General features: G+C 46.7%; 1 protein-coding gene across 1 annotated transcript in view; it reads right to left on the reverse strand.

Annotated features, from left to right (window-relative positions):
• Positions 1-1040: 1040 nt before the first annotated feature.
• LOC119178587 (uncharacterized) overlaps positions 1041-20328 on the reverse strand; it is a 53376-nt gene continuing 34088 nt past the window's right edge. Inside the window, exons 3-5 of the mRNA XM_075883551.1 lie at positions 6446-6513; positions 2502-2588; positions 1041-1205 (exon numbers count right to left, since the gene is read on the reverse strand). Coding sequence (XP_075739666.1) covers positions 1069-1205; positions 2502-2588; positions 6446-6513 — 292 coding nt within the window. The 3' untranslated portion in view covers positions 1041-1068. The remainder of the gene's footprint in view (positions 1206-2501; positions 2589-6445; positions 6514-20328) is intronic.

The raw sequence follows: 20328 nt of genomic DNA on the forward strand, positions 1-20328 counted from the left end.
TTGTGGACGAAAGTGGCCAACCTTCACGTATGCGGGAAGACGGTCACCTTTGAACGTTACACTCACACAGCGTGTGTTACCAAGCCGTCCAACACTGACAATGACGTTGTCTTGACTCGCTGGTTTTATAAGTATTGGAAGGTCTGCGTTTGGTATTTCTGTGTTAATGTCGTAAATGACTCCTGATGTGGTCACACCATCGACTCGTATGATGGACCTAACTGCAATGTTTCCCAGTTGTGTTACTTGTGGCAGCGCGCTCAACGCACTCGAGTGCCGCACATCGACAGCCAGGATGTTTCTTCTTGTATTAAGCCGTAGGTCTTTAATCTCGTTCTGCACAGTGTTCTCAAAATAGAGCGAAAGCGCTTGCCTGTTCAGAACACGCAGACTTTTGGTAGCGTTCTTTGGCACAAACAGGATGGAATGGGGCCATCGCTGGGGCGCCGTTTTCACGGTGCCTGTACTTGACACCGGCGATGGATTGATGATCTGTCGCTTGGCCTTTTGGTGCAGGACAGGTTGAAAGCCATCGTCTGAGGACTCGTCGCAAGATGCGGAGTACAGCTCAGTGTCATCGGTCTAACTGGATGTGTTTCCTCGCTTCCTCGAGGTAGTAGCCGCGGTCGAACCGGAATCGGACGTCACCTCGTGAGGTTGTACATCCATTACCGCAACCTACGGGGCAATACACCCCACAACTGCAGCGAAAAGTCCAGAAAGCACTGAGACAAGCGAGATGTCTTCTACAAAGAATTACTTCGACCTTGGAAACAATATGAAAAAAATGGAAACACTAATAAATTTGTGCTTGGTATGTACTGCGCGGGAACCATAAAGCTATGACCGCGTAGCACAAGATCGGCAAAAAAAATAATAAGGGGTGACAAATGCCGAGTCACCTTGCACCTTTCTTTTTACTTTTTCAGCTGTTTTGCGCTCAATAGTCTCAAAGACAGTGCACATTCATTTGGGTTACGTCTGGGCATCGCTCCAGAAAAACATCGGTGGTAGAAACTGACGGGAAGAAGGCAACGATGTCGGTTGCGGCAAGTATGGCAGATTTATTTAGTTGAAGTTTTCGAAGGCACCACAGGACTCTTGGTCATAAGCCAGTTTTCCATCGTCGCAGTTGTCTTCGTATTGATCTTGGCAATCTTTCGGAATGTCGTTGACGACATTCCAGGTGACCCACAGGACGCATTCTGCGCCAGGAGAGATGCTGTCAGTGCACGCGCAAAAACAAATGACCAAGAACAGCCTTAGCTCAGTTACAACAAATCTGACACTTCAAAAGCATAAGTTTTGTACAAAACTTTGTATGGTCCATTTAAATGCATAACTCAGCTTACACTTGCCCCTACCCCCAAAACCCTACTTCCTGCTTTCAAAAAAAATAAAAAATAAAACACGCGTTGCGGAAAGCTTGCACAACGGCTGTCTTTGCTTGTTTGCGTCAGCTTTTCTAGAAGTGACCTGCATTTATGTGTCCAAAAAATTGTTTACCTCTTTTGAAATAAAGTTTGCATTTCATCATAACGTGTTAAAGTATAATTAGGGTGGAAATAAGTCTTCATTTATTTCAACGGTTCCGTAATTCTGCTGTGCTATTACCGTGGTAGACTGCAATATCACCATGAAACATGTCAAGCTAATTCGGAAGTCCTCACGGAGGAGTCAGGATGCGGAAAGTAAAATCAAGCGACAAACGTTCTACCAACTGATATAAAAGCACTGCTAATCTTGATATGTTGCTGCATTCTTGGATGAAGATGTCCCGAAGAACTCGTGCGTTAGATGTGTTGGATCAGAATGTGGAATTCGAATAATTTTACAACGACGTTCCTGTTCATAAAGACTCCCCACTGAATTGGCATACGGGTTTGGTCAAGTAGCATTATTTATTTGTATTTCCTTCTTGCTGCAATTATCAGTTATGAGGCAAAGAAGTGCTTCACTTCTGACTCTACATGGTGATATGGCTGTTGGGTGCGACTGCCAAGTATTAACTGATATACGCACATACACCTGCAAAGTTTGCATACTTATGTTAGGCCACATAAAAACATCATTTTGTTCTGCCAAGACAGTCTGACTGGCATTCTGGAGATAAAAAAGGTTCATTGAATACAACAAGAACAAGGGTATAAAGGAGAGGGGTGCAGGCAGGCCCCAATTCCTCATTGTGCATGTAGTTCAAGTTTCTATAATCGTCTGTGGATAGGCAAGTTATCCATCAGCTCTGTCCAGAAACTCCATTCAGGGAATACCGGGAGAGCTATTGAGACAAGTTTCCTCTTACAATGCTGCTGACTGCAAGAACGTGGATTTCAGCAGCGATGATCGAGTCACTGCGTTAAATTTGCATTAGCTTTACACTCAAGAGTTTCTCTGTTGTAAGGTGTTATTTGAATGATCCCCGAATAAAGCTTTGTTACTGTTCAATGGTGGAAACGTGGACGCAAGCTTCTCGTTCTTTGAAGGCCTCGCTATTTTTTTACCTTCACTATCATTGTAAGGCATTTCCATGACGACGCAGCTCTTGTAGTCTGTGTAGTCGTAAGTGCCCTCTTGAACAGGTTCATCGGCTGAAAAGTAAGAGAAAAAGTTTCTACTCATTTGTGGCAGGAGAAATATTCATGACAGCATGAATATGCGTTGTGGAAGGCAGCATCAGTTGGCGTGTACGTCCCGAAACTTTTTTTTGCTTGGGCTAACTCGCGCCTGGAAGGTGGAGGGTTCGAATCATAAGAACTTCATGTTATACATTGATAGTGGCGAGAACAGTGCCGGCCGCCTTGTGCTCTGATCTGCTAGGAAGAGCATCGGCATTTACACGCGAAGCATCGAATATTGGAGCCTTACCGCTGGTACTCTCGTAAGCACTCGAATAAACTTGACTACTCGCGTCCAGCGCGTACACTTAATAGCATTATTCTGAAAATGTTCCACCTCCTCAAACACAGCGGGGCCGTTAGTACCTATAGCGTTCCCGACATTCTTTGCGGATGAAACCTAAACTCACCTGCCATGCCAGCAAGGAGAAAGGAAGCTTTTATATGTCTTTCGTGATTAAGAGCCTGAGGTAGCTTCTATTATTGAACGTACTCTTTTGAAGAAGTTCCATTTGTGCCGACGTCTCCTCCCACAATACGCTTGGATCGTTGCTCTCTCTTTAATAAAGCTTCCTTCCTCAACAAGCCGCGGAAGTCATGCTTCCTGTGACCAGGCGCTTTGAGAGAGCGCTAGAAAACGTACCACTTAGTCACCTAATATATCATAACCACGTGATTCAACGCAACCGCAAGAGCTGCTTATGTAACAAAGGAACGCCGCGAGAGGTACTGGCTGCTGTACCGATAACTAGGAAAGAACTGGCGAGGGACGGGCAATGCGTTGGAGGCTAACGTTTGAGGCATTTAAATATATAATGTCTTGCTTCCGACCTCCGTATTCAGTCTGATTAGAGCACCATGCATTAAAGCGGAAAAAACGCCCTGAACGTTCCATGAAGATTTCTGTATCGTGTGTTTATGTCACAGAATATTCACCACCTTGCGCCAAAAGCTCAATAGATGATTCAGGAGACACCATACTGCTACCAACTCTGCCCGGTTTATGAATTCGTTTTAGTGGGTGCATTTTACTGAGACATTGAAAAAGTCTCAGCTTTGTCGTAAAGACGAAGCAATGAACACGATAGCAACAAACTGACGAGCAGAACGGAAAGCAGATCGAAACGTGCCCCGCGTTTCTGACGCACAAATAGCGCACGAAACGTACTCACAAGTACGTATGCACGCGAATAAATGTATCATTTGTTACTTTGCTTTGTCTGAAAAGCGCACGCTTTTCGCAAATGGCGACTGCAATGATTGCAGTGACCTTTGGGCACCCGATAATTACAGCAGAATCGTTCCTGGTACATGCAGAGGCCAGCGAAGACGTACGATCCTCCCCTCCTCACCACCACGAGATAAGAACGCGCGAAGGAGCGTTGGTTCCCTTCTCTAAGCCGAGCAATGTACGCGTAGAAGATTTAAGTGGGCGCCACCACGAAATGTGGCGACGCGCACTCATTGCGCCATCGTGCTGGTAATGCTGAAAACGTAATTATCCCCGAGATGCTCGTGAGCAGCGGCTAGTGGTATATATATATATATATAAAACAATGACCCCGTATCTACATGTTTCACTGCAAATGTCGTCGAACGACAATAGTCTTGCGTGTGGAGAGAGTGAACAAAACGTTTATTTACTGTTCTGAGTGACGAAATCAGTGAATTGTATTCTGCAAGCGCTGCGTTAGAGACTCTCTCGATTCGTGCAGAGAAGGCAAACGAGCGCATCGAGGCACGTTAGACACAAGCGCCATTTGACAGTTATCTTCCAAAACGAAGGAAGGTGTGAGCGCCCGCGGAAAAAGATGCGCACCTGTCTCGGAGGCGACAAGGAGTAGAACGCAAAGCGACGGGCAGGTGCCACCACCCTGTCGTCTTAGCAAAGCGTTGGAAACACTTGCCTATTTAGCATCGCGTTGCATTGCCAGCGCAGCGGGCTAAATGCTACGGTCCTTAGAATTACGTGTGTGTGCCTTCTCCAGTATAAAGGCACCCATACAAAACATCGACGTGTTGTTATGGTACCTCAGATATGCGCAGTAAGTGTTTTCAATTTTACATCGCACATGTATGAATGCTGAAACTTGAGCAATATTGGTGGACGCTGCGGATGGGGTTGACCGTTCAAGGGATCGTTTGGTGCCTTTAAGGGTATCCAAGATTGTTGCCACAGACAAACAGACAAATGTACAGACAGGAACATACAGGATGGACATACAGGCAGAAAGACCGACCATAATTTTGGCGTCGAAGGTCCCCAAGAAAGATATCGTCTTTAATAGCTTCCCGTATTGATGGTGAAAGACGTGCTCTGGGGTGGCAGAGTATACTCCAGTAAAATATCTAGGCGTGTCTTTCCAGCACTACAAAGACACCAATGATTACTGGCCTGAACAAATAAAAGAAACGCGCGAAAGGACAGCGCAGTGGAATGGCAACTGTCTCTCAATGTTTGCCAGAGCCACTGTATGCATCCTTTTTTTTTTTTAATGAGCAAATTATGGTATGTGATGCAGGTTTTGTGTTGCTCACGGGTGCATGTGCAAAAGCTGCATAGGATATTTGCTGTGTTTATATGGGGGTCTACTTGGGAAAATTGTAGTAGGAAAAATCTGTTCCGAAGAGTAAAAAAGGGGGGACTAAGCCTGTCGCATCTGTTCGTGCGACAACTAGTTAATCGTTTTATTTTCTTTCGAGATGTTCAACACCTCTTCTTAAGAACAGTATGCCAGTTACGCCTTTGTCGTGTTCTGCCTAACTTTGTGGTTAGCACCGCAAGCATGCCGGGAGCTATTTGAGGTTTCTTTAAGGAAGTTGCAGACAGTGTCCGCTTCTTGTCAATTCGGTTTTCCAATGAATACCTTTTTTCGGTCGGGCGAAAGAAATTGCATAAAGACATATGCGACATGATTTTTCCAGTTCCTATGTATAGGTTAATTAATTACGGGGGAGAAGGCAATGATGTTCTTAAGCGTGTTAAGAAAATGCTAATTCAGCCTAGTGCAAAAAGCTTTTTCTTTAAATTACACTCCGGAACACTACCAGTTAAGACTTTTTTAGAAGATAGAGGAGTTTATATGCCATGGGGTTCGAACTGTTTGTTCTGCCGAAAGCCGGAGACAATTGATCACGTTTTTCTGCATTGTTGGGAAGGGGTTTACTTCTGGGATGTTTTACGGGGAACTCTAAAAAAGGAACTTCCCTTACATTCACTGGGTATCAGGTTTTTAACAGTAGAAAAAGAGGAGGGACTGCCTTTTGATCTTATAATGCTGCTTGGCCTCCATTGTCTATGGCGGGCAAGAATGGCCGGTTACTACTGTGACTCTCACAGGCGTCCGGCCCGTATGCTGTTCCGCGAAAGCATAGCTCAGTACATTGATATACTCAAACAACAAGATTTTGTTCCGGAATGGCTCTCCAGGGTCGAACCCCTGGCGAACCTGAAGGAATTTTAGCACTGTAATCACTAATAGTTCCGCGGCTGTTGTGTCATCACTTCTGTTTGTATGTTACTGTTTACAGTGACTTATGTATATGTGTGTACCTTGTGCGAAACCGGTATTAAAGAAAAAAAAATCTGGGTTGGCTGAGTGGTTAAAGCCTCGCTTTGACGACGCAGAGGTCTCACGTTCGATTCCGCGCAACGGAGTGAATTTCTGGGTCTTTGTTTTTCTTTCTTGCATTTTCATATATATAGATGCGGTTCTATATACGGTGAGTGACGGCGACACCAAAGCCGGCGGCAAAATCTAGCTCAGAGTGTCCTTCTAATTGCTATCGCAATAACATTGATCCTTTGACGTGCGTGAACGAGTACTTACTGTCTTGGTTTTTGAAGAGAAACTGGTTAGGTTTAGGTCCTGCACGAACTTCATACGAGATGTTTTGCCTGGAATTTGAATCAAACATTCATAATAAGTAAAGTAACGTGCCTTATTGTTTTATAGGTTACCTTAGACCATTCAGTGCAGTCCTATATGACAAAATAGTTCTTAAACTTGAAAATACAACCCGCCATGGTGGTCTAGTGGTTAACGCACTCGGTTGCTGACCCGCAGATCGTGGTATCGGATCCCGGCTGCGGCGGCTGTATTTTCGAGAGAGGCAAAAATGATCTAGGCCTGTGAGCTCATATTTGGGTGCGCATTAAAGAACTCCAGGTTGTCTAAATTTACAGAGCCCTCCACTACAGCGTCCCTCGTAATCATATCATGGTTTTGGGACGTTAATCTCCAGCCATTATTATTATAACTAGAAATACAGTAAAGTCTGTGGTATCCACTTTTTGTATATCTCTATAGTTTTCTGGCCGGAAAGATTTCATGGAGATGCCTGGTTAAAAAACAGTCTGCCCTCCAGCCGCAGGGCACTGTCCTCAGCTATCTTCCTATTTTAGTATACACAAAAAATATCTATTCTTTTCTTAGGCTCCAGACAACTGGTTTTTACTGAAGGTCGGTATCAAGACCCACCAACACTTGTTTCCAGAGTCCTTTATTTGTACCGCGACAGCCCGGAATCTAGAGGACACGATGTATTTTGGCGCGCTTACAATAAATTCGCCAAGAGATTTACATGGCCTCACATGAAGAAAGACGTCAGTCAGTACGTTCGTTCCTGCCATGTGTGTCAAGTACACAAGGATAAAGAGCCTACGGGTGCTATTATACTACCTTGCCACTCGAACGTACCTTTCGAAGTAGTTCATCTGGATTTCGCCGAACTAAATAGGAAACGGGATCGAGTCAAGAAAACGCAAGCTTTTCTTCTGGCCATGGATGAATGCACGAGGATGGTTGCCGCACGGGCAGGAAATAAGATGCAAATAGCGTCATAACCCTTCTCAAAAGAGACATGTTTAAGACTACGTGGTCAATCGTATGCGATAACGGGCCTGTATTCAAGAGCGAAAAGCTGGCAACATGGGCTCGGGATCACAATATATCGATCAATTTCTGTCTTCATACCATTTCGCAGCGAGCTGGCTGGCAAAACGTGCCATACGGGCCCTGACACAGTACAATAGTTAAGATGTACAATAGTTTTCCTGGTGGATGGAAATGTTCTTTAGAAGCCGCCGTGAAACATCGTAATCGATCCTATACACGTGGCTTGGGGTGCAGTCCACAGTACGCTTCTTCAGGAGAAACCCCTATTCTGCAGGCAGACCGTGAGTTGGGACTCCTGGAAAATGTCAAGATTGTCGAGGAGAAGCAAGAAAAATTACAGGAGGAGAGATACTGAAAACGAATGCAAAAGAATTTCGACAAGAGGCATCGAGCAGACATGTTATATATTCTGGTCACTGACCTCGTACTAGTGAGAAAAGGAATCAAAGGTGAAAGCACCAATTTTACGGTCCCTACTATGTGACCAAGTGAGCCCCAAAGAACCAAATTTTGAAAACTGCCTGGTACACTGGTGAACGTGGATCAGTTGGATGTGCTTCAATTGGAAATGTCTTCGAATATTACCCCAGAAGAGTGTTATTTAAAAAAAGCCGGGAAAGATGAAAGTGGTATGAGCCTTGGGACAGGAGAAGGTGCACGAGAGCCGGGGGTCAGGAAAGAAGAGAAGGATGAAGTTAATGAAGTTAGGGATAAAGCCAAGGTAGACGCTAGTTCCATACTGAGGCTATAATGCTGTTCCGTTCTTTAGGTAGGAACACTACAATTTATATATATATATATATATATATATATATATATATATATATATATATATATATATATATTGCCACTAGTACAAGTTCTGAAACTATTATTTCTACAGATGCTAGCATGCTTGTATGTGCCACTGTTCAGAAGAGGACAAAGATGCGCGTGCAGAGAAAAACAATAGTCGTACTGCCGTTGTTCGAATCAGTTTGACGTCCTTGTGTGCCCTTATCAGCAGGTTACAGTCACGTTGTAACGTGACACTGGTGGAGGTGCTGGGTAATAGTCTATGCACTGTTACCACGAGGAAGATCTCGGTCCCAACATTGACACCTTAGTAGAAACAGCCAACCTTCGACGCAGTCGGTGGCAACTAGGCCTACCACCCCAGTTCAGCCCTCTTCCGGAACGCTCCAGAACCATGGCATATGCGACAACTGCAAGCCAGACTGAACCGTCCGCGACTCCGCCAGCACCATGGCTACCAGCCTCCCGAACGCCAAAGCCCTTCCATGGGGAGCCCTACGAAGACGTTGAAGACTGGCTGGACCAATACGATCGAGTCGCCGTCGCCAACGAATGGGACGAGCACCGGAAACTGCGGTATGTCTATTTCTACCTGGAGGATTCGGCGCGTATTTGGTTCGAGAATCACGAGGCCGCCCTGACAACCTGGCCGGTGTTTTGCACTCAGCTGCGGAACACGTATGGTAGCGCTGACCGGAAAGAACAAGCCGAACGTCTCCTCAATTCTCGCAATCAACGACCCAATGAAAGCGTGGCCATGTTTGTTGAGGAGATGTCTCGTCTGTTCCGTCGAGCGGATTCTGCAATGACGGAAGACAAAAAGGTGCGCATTCTGATGCGGGGTGTCAAGGAGCAGCTGTTTGCAGGACTTGTACGAAACCCACCAGCTACCGTGGCAGAATTCCTCCGTGAAGCGACGACAATGGAGCGAATGCTGAGACAGCGATCTTCGCAGTATGAGCGGTCCGACAACCTTGCATGTCTGTCAGCAGCCTTGGTAACATCCGATGTCACGAGCGTGAGAGACCTTGCTGAGCTAGTCCGTAGCATTGTACGCGACGAGCTGCAAAAGCTTCACGCAGTGCCATCACAGCCTCAAGTGGCTGCTCTGACAGACGTCGTCCGTGAAGAGGTGCGGCAGCTGGTACGACCATTAGCGCCACCTCCAACCGAAGCTCCTCTGCTAACGTATGCGGAAGCTGTACGTACTCCTGCACCGGCAGCCAGCTATTTCCCCCGACCGACTAGCCTGCAGACGCCACAGCACTTCTCGGGCGGGCCACGCTATGAAAACCAACGACTGCAGATGCCGCAGTACTTCTCGGGCCCACCACACTATGAGAATCCGCGACCCAATTTGCGTAAATCTAGCGTGTGGCGCGCTTCCGACAATCGGCCACTATGCTACCACTGTGGTGAGCCAGGTCACCTGTACCGGGAGTGCTCGTACAGACAGATGGGCCTACCTGGATTTCGGCCAGACACTCGTCGGCCCAGGGACGGCGAACGACCCCGCGCCATCGCAGAATACTTGGCAAGTCTACCGTCTCCGAATCTTCAGAGACGCCAATCACGCTCTCCGTCTCCTCGACGCTCTACGTCCGCGAATCAATACTCCACTTTCGCCGATGTTGTTGCGGGACGATCCGCTAGGTCCCCAAGTCCACGCCGGGGAAACTAGAATCAGCGGCCTCCGGGGGTTGGACCGCTGTTAAGCTATCGTCAAAACAGCCTCCTCCGACCCTTCCACCGACCTTCGACGATTCCTTTCAGCCGACACCTCACATCGCTGACGAACCCGTTTCTGCTGACATTGCCGTTCGTGTCGACAACCATCCAGTGACTGCTCTAGTCGACACTGGCGCCGACTACTCAGTTATCAGCGCTGAACTTGTGGCTGAACTCAGGAAAGTCACGACTCCTTGGGGGCATGGACCAAACCTTCGGACAGCCGGTGGTCATCTCTTGACACCAATCGGGAGATGCACCGCAAGGCTGCAAATCTGTGAGTCGACGTTCGTTGCTTCTTTCGTTGTGCTTCCCGAATGCTCCCGGAAAGTAATCCTTGGCATGGATTTCCTTCATGAGCACGGCGCTGTTATAAATCTTCGAGACTGCCTCGTAACGTTTGCTGACGACTATGGCCCGAAGCCTAGAGATACCAATCCGCAGAAGACTGCGCTTCGCATTGTCGACGACACCGTCACACTTCCGCCACGCACCAGTATGTTCGTTACAGTACAGGGCGACATAGACCATGACAGTAGTGGTATCGCTGAAGCCAACCTTTCGGTGCTCTTGTCTCAGCAAATCTGTGTTGCCCGCGGCATAATTCAATTTAAACGTGGGATGACTGAGTTGTTGGTCACCAATTTTAGTGGATCATACCAACATTTGGCCAAGCGAACAACTATCGCTCATTTCGAATCCATTGACGATGAAGCGTGTACGACAATAGCCCCAATTTCTGCAGCCGTTGAAAGTGACACCGCGGTAACCGATGCAGTCGATGTCAATCCGAAGCTGTCATGTGCACAGAAAGAGCAAATCCGCTGTATCCTCCGCATGTTTAGCGACTTTTTGGCGTCTACATCCAAGATAAAACAAACGCCAACCGTAAAGCACCGCATTGTCACTGACCATTCTGAGCGACCCATACGTCAACACGCCTACCGAGTATCACAAAAGGAACAAGAGGCTATACGCTCTCAAGTGAAGCAGATGCTCGAAGATGGCGTAATCCAACCCTCGAACAGTCCATGGTCGTCCCCCGTCGTACTGGTAAAAAAGAAGGACGGCACTCTCCGATTTTGCGTCGATTACCGCAAACTCAACAAAGTCACAAAGAAAGACGTTTATCCGCTTCCGCGCATCGACGACTCACTAGACCGCCTCCGACACGCCCGATACTTCTCCTCTATGGATTTACGCAGTGGCTACTGGCAGATCGAAGTTGATGAACGTGACCGAGAGAAAACAGCATTCATAACGCCTGATGGTCTGTACGAATTCAAGGTGCTGCCCTTCGGTCTGTGTTCTGCCCCTGCGACATTCCAGAGGATGATGGATACAGTGCTCTCCGGTCTCAAGTGGGAAGCATGCCTTGTTTACTTAGACGACGTCGTTGTCTTCTCCCAAACGTTTGAGCAGCATTTGCAGCGACTTAGATCTGTGTTTGCTGCAATTCGCACGGCAGGCCTATCACTGAAACCCGAAAAATGTCATTTTGGTTACAACGAATTAAAGTTCCTCGGTCACCTTGTTAGCCCTGATGGTATTCGGCCGGACCCAGACAAAACATTCGCTGTCGCAGATTTTCCACCACCTACCAACAAACGTGATGTGCGTCGATTTTTAGGCCTCTGCGCATACTACAGACGCTTTGTGCAAAATTTCGCAAACATTGCCGAACCCCTCACTCGTCTGACAAAAGACGACGTTCCCTTCGTGTGGGGCCTTGAGCAAACACGCGCTTTCTCCGAGCTCCAGCAGCGTCTCCAATCTGAGCCCTTACTCGGACACTACGACGAATATGCCGACACTGAACTACACACAGACGCCAGTAACATCGGCCTTGGTGCAGTCCTTGTCCAGTGGCAAGGCGGTGTCGAACGCCCTATTGCTTATGCGAGTCGGATTTTATCATCTGCGGAGGCAAATTACACAACAACTGAAAAGGAGTGCTTAGCTGCTGTCTGGGCAATAGCTAAATTCAGACCGTACCTGTATGGTCACCCGTTCAGAGTTGTTACCGATCATCATGCGCTCTGCTGGTTGGCGAACCTTAAAGACCCTTCCGGACGTCTGGCCAGGTGGAGCTTACGCCTTCAGGAGTTCGATTTGACAGTCGTGTACAAGTCTGGCCGGAAGCATACTGACGCGGACTGCCTTTCCCGAGCTCCTCTTAAGACAGTGTCAGGTGATCACGATCTCGACGGCCGTTTTCTCTGCGCCGTTAGTGTATCCGACTTGGCCGAACAGCAGAAGAACGATTCCGAGCTTCGACAATTCATCGAATATCTCGAAGGCCGTACGCCGCATCCACCACCAGCATTCGCCCGCTCGTCATCATCGTTCTGCGTCCGCAGAAATATCCTCTATAAAAGAAACTTCGACCTTTACGAAACTGAGTACCTGCTCGTTGTCCCGCCAGCGTTACGAGCCGATGTCTTGTCCGCCTGTCACGATGAGCCTTCCTCAGGCCACTTGGGATACACACGTACCTTGGCCCGGATTCGCCAACACTACTACTGGCCTAAGCTCAGTCGAGACGTGAAGCATAACGTGAAGACGTGGCACGAGTGCCAGCGCCGTAAAGCACCACATCAGCGCCCAGCCGGCTTTTTGAAGCCCATCGCTCCTCCGACACAACCGTTCCAACAAATAGGCATGGATCTACTCGGACCTTTTCCCAAGTCTCGTGACGGCAACCGCTGGATTGTAGTCGCTACTGATTACATGACGCGCTACTGCGAAACGAAGCCATTACAACGTGGCACCGCCATTGAGACTGCCCACTTTTTTATGAAAAACATCGTCCTCCGACATGGAGCACCAGCAGTTGTCATAACTGATCGTGGCACAGCTTTTACCGCCTGGATGATACAAGACGTCATGCAGCTTAGCGGCACAGTACATCGAAAAACTACTGCATACCACCCACAAAGCAACGGCCTTACAGAGCGACTAAACAAGACGATCGCCGACATGCTATCCATGTACGTTGACCAAGACCACAAAAACTGGGATGACATCCTCCCTTATGTCACGTTCGCTTACAACACCGCTGTGCAAGAAACAACTGGATTCACACCATTCCGGTTGCTTCATGGCAGGGAGGTCACTACAATGCTGGATGCCATGCTTCTACCAGACAGACACCAGATTAGTGTCAAGACGAACGAATTTATCAGACTGGCAGACGCGGCTCGTAAGCTTGCAGTCGAACGAATCCATAAGCAACAATGCATCGACTCGCTGCGGTACAATGCTCGTCGTCGCGATGTCTCTTACCAACCCGGAGAACGAGTATGGCTGTGGACTCCCAATCGACAACGGGGCCGGTCGGAAAAGTTGTTACGCCGCTATTTTGGTCCCTATAGAGTTCTCCGTCGTCTCAGCGAAGTGAACTACGAGGTTCTTGACGAGGACATGGCTCGTCAATACCGCCGTTTACAACAGCCACACGTCGTCCATGTTTCGAGGATGAAACCATTTTACCAACGCTGACTATTCGTCACACTCCCTTGAGTAGACTTACAGTGATTGTGAACACCCCCTTGTGTACTGCTTATCGTGTGTGTTTTCATCTGGCAATAATGTTATGACATCGGGACGATGTCCTTTGGGAAGGGGAGTAATGCCACTAGTACAAGTTCTGAAACTATTATTTCTACAGATGCTAGCATGCTTGTATGTGCCGCTGTTCAGAAGAGGACAAAGATGCGCGTGCAGAGAAAAACAATAGTCGTACTGCCGTTGTTCGAATCAGTTTGACGTCCTTGTGTGCCCTTATCAGCAGGTTACAGTCACGTTGTAACGTGACAATATATATATATATATATATATATATATAGTATAAAAAGAGGTCGACAAACGTGCGAAAAAACACTAGTTTTACTAACGTTTCGGCAGGTGGGCCTGCCTTCGTCGGAGTGAATGGTTACACATGGCACACAGGGCACATATATAAGCCGCTTCTTTGCGTATCACACGGCTAAGTCATTATCAGTAGTATAGGAAACAAGATTATATATCACCAAAGGTACGTGGCTATAGTGTATATACAGCTGAAAACGCGTATCATTATACAATAGTGAATTGGCACGTATTAGATACCCTACAACTAGTGTGGAATGAAACAGGTCAGCAAAATAACAAACTGCGCACGCAGTAGCTCACTCGGTCATACGTTCTGCGGGATAAACACAGCCTAAAAACATTCAGTAAGCCTTTAAAAAAGAAAAAGAAGTTTAGAGAGATAAACAAAATCACAAAGCAGGCAGAGCAAAATGAATGCGAGTAAATGATGAAGTGACAAAGGCCACCTACATTATGTAGGTAATATTTGACAATAGGCCAACATCGTGCGAAGAATATACACTTGTCAGTAAAACAAAAAAAGCGATTTACTAAGGCAATATGCAAGTAAGCGTACCCGGGCTCTCGTTCATGCCGGCAGATAGTGTTTTAAATTTATGAATTAAAAATGACTCTTTTACTTCGCGTTCATGGTGTGATTTAAAACCCGATTCCAGTATTGTAGCTTTCATGTTACTGAATGAATGACCTGCCTCGGTGACATGCCTTGAAATCGGTAAGTTAGGAAGGGCATGCACATGAGCTTTATGATTATTGAAACGGTATCGAAAAGCAGTTTCAGTATGACCTATGTATTGTACATGACAGATTGAGCATTCTAGCAAATATACGACATTTGCAGTATCACAAGTAAAACTGCCCTTAATTTTGAACTTGAAGTTCGTCGCAGTACTGGCTGCCAGTGTTGTTGTCGTCATGTGTGCGCACACTTTACAGCGGGGCTTTTTACAAGGACGGCAACCAAGCGCCTGGTCGTTATTGCTCTGTCTGGTTTTAGAGGAAGTTAATAAATCTCGCAAATTTCTGCCTCGTCTGTATACAACACGTAGTGGTTCTGGAAACGCTTTTGCAAGGCGTTCGCTCTGCATAAGTATGTTGTGGTGTTTACGGAAAATTGATGCTACGTTAGGTGCCGATGCGTTATGGGTTAAAACCAGGTTAACCTGTGAATGACTTTTAGGATTTTTCTTGGGGATGCAGAGTGTTGTACGGTCTTGTGCGTCGGCACGCCTTACTGCGTCATCGACTAACTTGGGCGGATATTTCTGTTTAAGAAGTGCAGTGCGTAGCTGGTTACAGTTATTATCAAAGTCAGATTGCTCAAAGCAAATTCTCTTAAAGCGTAAGGCCTGGCTGTAAGGTATGCTGGATTTGCAGTGCCTTTTGTGGCTGCTTTGAAAGTGTAAATACCTCTGTCTATCAGTCGGCTTGCGGTACAGTTTAGTGCTCAATTTTGCATTATCGAGACAAACGGTTACATCGAGAAAGTTAATGGTCTCTGGTGAATATGTGTGCGAAAAGGATATGGAAGGGTGAGCATTATCAAAGTCCGAAATAAAAGACAAAAGTTCCTCCTCTCCATGTGGCCAAATCATGAAAATGTCGTCAATAAATCTTTTATAATAAAAAGGTTTTAGCGAACGACCCAACAAGAATTTGTTCTCAAGGGATCCCATAAATATATTTGCATAGCTTGGCCCGATCTTAGTACCCATAGACGTACCACTTACTTGAACATAATGCACTCCATTGAATTCAAAGTTGTTGTACTGAAGAATCATTTCAAGCAGTATAGCTATAGTCGAGCTATCAATGGACTTGTCGAGAGCGGAGTGATCGTAAGCCTCAACCACGGACCTTATACCATCCAAGTGCGGTATGCTTGTGTAGAGAGACGCAACATCGAGAGTTACAAGAAGAGCGTTGTTAGGTATAATAAGGTTGGCAATATCAGAAAGGAAGTCGTTAGTATCTCGCAGAAATGACTGGAACGTAGGGGGTATCTGGTTTATCAGGCTATCTACGTAACGCGACAAGTTTTCTGTCACGGTACCTATGCCGGAAACAATTGGGCGACCAGGATTGTTGTGTTTGTGGATTTTCGGCAACAAATAGAATCTACCAGCTGCCGGACTAAGAGGGATTAGAGAAGCTGCCCTATCATTTAGTTTTTTCTCCTTTATTAGTTTTCTTATTGTGCCGTCTAATATCGCTTTATAATCCTCAGTCGGATCGGCCTCGAGTCGCTTATAAAACGACCTATCATCAAGTTGCCTGTTCGCTTCAGCAATATATTTGGTCGTGTCCATGACAACGATGGCACCTCCTTTGTCCGCAGGTTTTATTGTGATGTCGGTGCGTTTGCCAAGGTTTGCTATAGCTTTTCTTTCTAGGGTCGATAGGTTTCGACGAAAGGACTGGGGTTCATTATAAGCTTGAATGATATCTCGCTGCACTGCTTTAATAAATATGTCCAAGTGTTTGTCACGTTGTGACCCCGGTGTCCAACGTTTAGCCGAGGGTAAAGCGGTTGGATCGTCGGCGGGAGTCGGCTGATCGAAGAAATATTCGCGTAGTCTCATATTTCGTGCGAAGTTGTCTAAATCTTTGTATAACTGAAATTCATTATAGTTACCACTTGCTGGACAGAAGCTTAAACCACGGGATAAAAGACTAAGTTCTTCTTTAGATAAGATAGCAGTTGAAATATTAATAATGTTGTCGGGTGCAGGTTTACATGTTCTTTCCTTGGCCGAAGATGGAGGTGTTGAGTTTCGAAGTTTTACACCATCTCTGAGCAATTTTTTGCGTTTCTGTGCGTTAAGCTTGGAACGTTTCTTTTGCTCATATGCTCTTAGGGACGATGATTCCTCTGGAGAAAGGCTAAACTGATCGAGTAGTTGGCGCTCCCTGTTTATCAGCGATTTCACGGAAGATCGATAATGGTTTAATACAATGTGTACTAGCTCAAGTGAGGCGTTCTTTAAGGTGTCAAACCACTTCCTCGCGTTGCATTTCGATAGCTTAGATGTTGCTGGCTGTAGACAGAGACTTAAACCTCTAGGCGGAATGGAAGCCGCTAAATATGCTTCTAGAGTAGACACATGTAGCTCGTAACGGACACGTTTCTCGACAGACTTCCTAATTATTTGAAACTGCTTAGAACACTTTGAACTCAGGATACTATTCGACAATGAATTTTTCTTTTTTAAAGGCTTACTGAATGTTTTTAGGCTGTGTTTATCCCGCAGAACGTATGACCGAGTGAGCTACTGCGTGCGCAGTTTGTTATTTTGCTGACCTGTTTCATTCCACACTAGTTGTAGGGTATCTAATACGTGCCAATTCACTATTGTATAATGATACGCGTTTTCAGCTGTATATACACTATAGCCACGTACCTTTGGTGATATATAATCTTGTTTCCTATACTACTGATAATGACTTAGCCGTGTGATACGCAAAGAAGCGGCTTATATATGTGCCCTGTGTGCCATGTGTAACCATTCACTCCGACGAAGGCAGGCCCACCTGCCGAAACGTTAGTAAAACTAGTGTTTTTTCGCACGTTTGTCGACCTCTTTTTATACTGCATTTTCCACCGGATCCATTGAATATCACCCCACCATATATATATATATATATATATATATATATATATATATATATATATATATATATATATATATATATATATAGTATGAGTTCATTGGACGCCATCTTCCTCATCTTCTGTCAATAACCATCACCAGTCTTCGCTCCGTTCCTCTTCATCATCGGCGCCATCTTGCTGTTGCTTGAGTAAAGCGTGAGCTGAACCGTTGTATTTCAAGTGGTGGAAGGTGCTTCCCGATCTCTTCGGCCTCTCTCCATCTAAAGCCAGCTCCTGGAGCTCCGTTCGGGACGTCGCTTACGCCAGCAGAGCACCATGGTACAAGAGCAAGCCCAACCGAACCACCCGCCGGCGCAATAACCAGCCGCCAACCCTAGCCCGGTCAACAACCCCCCTAGGGAGCCTCCGATCTTCTCCGGTCTGCCTGGTGAAGATGTCGAAGACTGGCTCGACAGCTATCACCGTGTAGGTGTCTACAACAACTGGAACGAGGTATCGAAATTAGCACGCGTCCAGTTTTGCGTCTCTCAGGTTGCCAAGACGTGGTTCCTGAATCATGAAAGCGACTTCCGCGATCGGTCTTCCTTCAAAGACCAGCTCCGACGCATTTTCGGCACACCGACCGTCCGTTCGGAGGTTTCTCGCAAGAAACTGGCAGAACGCGTTCAACATTGCGGTGAGTCCTACACTTCCTATATTGAGGATGTGCTTGCACTTTGCCACCGTATCGACGACACCATGCCAGAAGGTGATCGTGTCCGCCACCTTCTGAAGGGTATCGGACCTACCGCTTTCAACGCCCTCGTCGCGCACAACCCTTCGACGGTTTCCGACGTCGTCTCTGTAAGCCAGCGTCTTGATACCTTGCAGTCAATCCGCCTGTGACCCGACTTCTCTGAGAACCACCTGGCAAATAGTATGGAGCTCCGATCCATCATTCGAGCCATAATTCCTGAGGAATTTCAAGCCTACAGTTTACCTCCTTCTAACAACGTTCCCGCTCAACCCGCCTCTAGCGATGTGCGTGGCGGAGAAGACGCACGAGAGCCGGAGGTCAGGAAAGAAGAAAAGGATGAAGTTAATGAAGTTAGGGATGAAGCCAAGGTGGACGCTAGTTCCATACTGAGGCTATAATGCTGTTCTGTTCTTTAAGTAGGAACACTACATTATATATATTATATATATATATATATATATATATATATATATATATATATATATATATATATATATATATATATATATATATATATATATATTGTATGAATTCATTGGACGCCATATTCCTCATCTTCTGTCAATAACCATCACCAGTCTTCGCTCTGTTCCTCTTCATCATCGGCGTCATCTTGCTGTTGCTTGAATAAAGCGTCAGCTGAACCGTTGTATTTCAAGTGGTGGAAGGTGCTTCCCGATCTCTTCGACCTCTCTCGATCCAAAGCCACCTCCTGGAGCTCCGTTCGAGACGTCACTTACGCCAGCAGAGCACCATGGTACAAGAGCAAGCCCAACCGAACCACGCGCCGGCGCAACCACCAGCCGCCAACCCTAGCCCGGTCAACAACCCCCCTCGGGAGCCTCCAATCTTCTCCGGTCTGCCTGGTGAAGATGTCGAAGACTGGGAAGAAATGTCAGCGTTTCAAAGCACCCAACATGCTCCACCATGCATCCAACCTGCTTCGTATGCACACATCGTTTCAATGCAACCCTCGCCGTCTCAAGTACAACCCGCTGTGCCTGATCATGAACATCTCGCACCTCTAGTCGCCCCTCCACCGAACCCAACCTACCATTCTTCCTGGCGGGTCCCACGGCCTATTTGCTACTGCTGTGGAATTCGAGGACACATTTCCCGGGTCTGTCGACGTTGGCAGCAAGATGAACGTCGTGGTTATGCCACTTTCGAACGAGACGACACATGTGCTCGAGGTTACTAGCGTTATGCCGACAGTCGTTCCAACTACCGATTGCCGTCTCCTGTGCGCATTTCCAACATGACCAACAATACACGTGCGTCCCGACCACGCTCCCCTTCGCCACTCCGACGCTCTGTTTCACCACTTTGCCCTGTTTCTCAACTGGCTGCCCAGCGATCGGAAAACTAAACAGTGCAGTTTTTGGAGGGAAAACATCGCGGCGAAATGACACAAGTCTTCCTAAACGACCGTCAAACATGTTATTGGTAACTGTGCAAGGTGTGCGGGTGTTGGCTTTGGTGGACACGGGAGCAACTATTTCAGTGCCGACTTGTGTTCTAGATTGGGGAAAGTGAAGACACCCTACCTTGGATTATCTTTGATTGGGGCCAATGGAGCAATAATTAGACCATCGGCCTAATGTACAGCGCGTGTCTTAATTAATGGTATTCGTCATCACATCACCTTAGCTGTCTTACTTTCATGTGCTCATTAACTAATTTAAGGTTGGGACTTTCTCTCATCAGCATCTGCATTAATTTCTTGCCGTCAACGTGTAGTCGAAACGACCAAGACCGATCACTGCAGCGAACACGTCGACAAAATACCATTGCGTTTCTTCACAGCTTCCGAATTCATACTGCTCCAGGGTCAGAAGCAACTCATCACCATCACTTCTCCGAATATTGCCAATGGTGACGTCCTTATAACCCCTTCCAGCAGCTGTCTAGCTCGCAGCTTTGTAGTCCCCTCCAGCCTGGTGTAGTTCAAAAACAAAGCTGTGATAATCCTTGACCTGAAACCTACCCCAGAGCCTGTCCTCCTACCCCAAGGTTCTGCAGTGTCATGTAATGTGGATACCCAACCGGTATCTTTGGTCTCTCTTGACG

Source organism: Rhipicephalus microplus, unplaced genomic scaffold, assembly GCF_043290135.1.
Source record: "Rhipicephalus microplus isolate Deutch F79 unplaced genomic scaffold, USDA_Rmic scaffold_18, whole genome shotgun sequence".
In the NCBI taxonomy this organism is placed as follows: domain Eukaryota; kingdom Metazoa; phylum Arthropoda; class Arachnida; order Ixodida; family Ixodidae; genus Rhipicephalus; species Rhipicephalus microplus.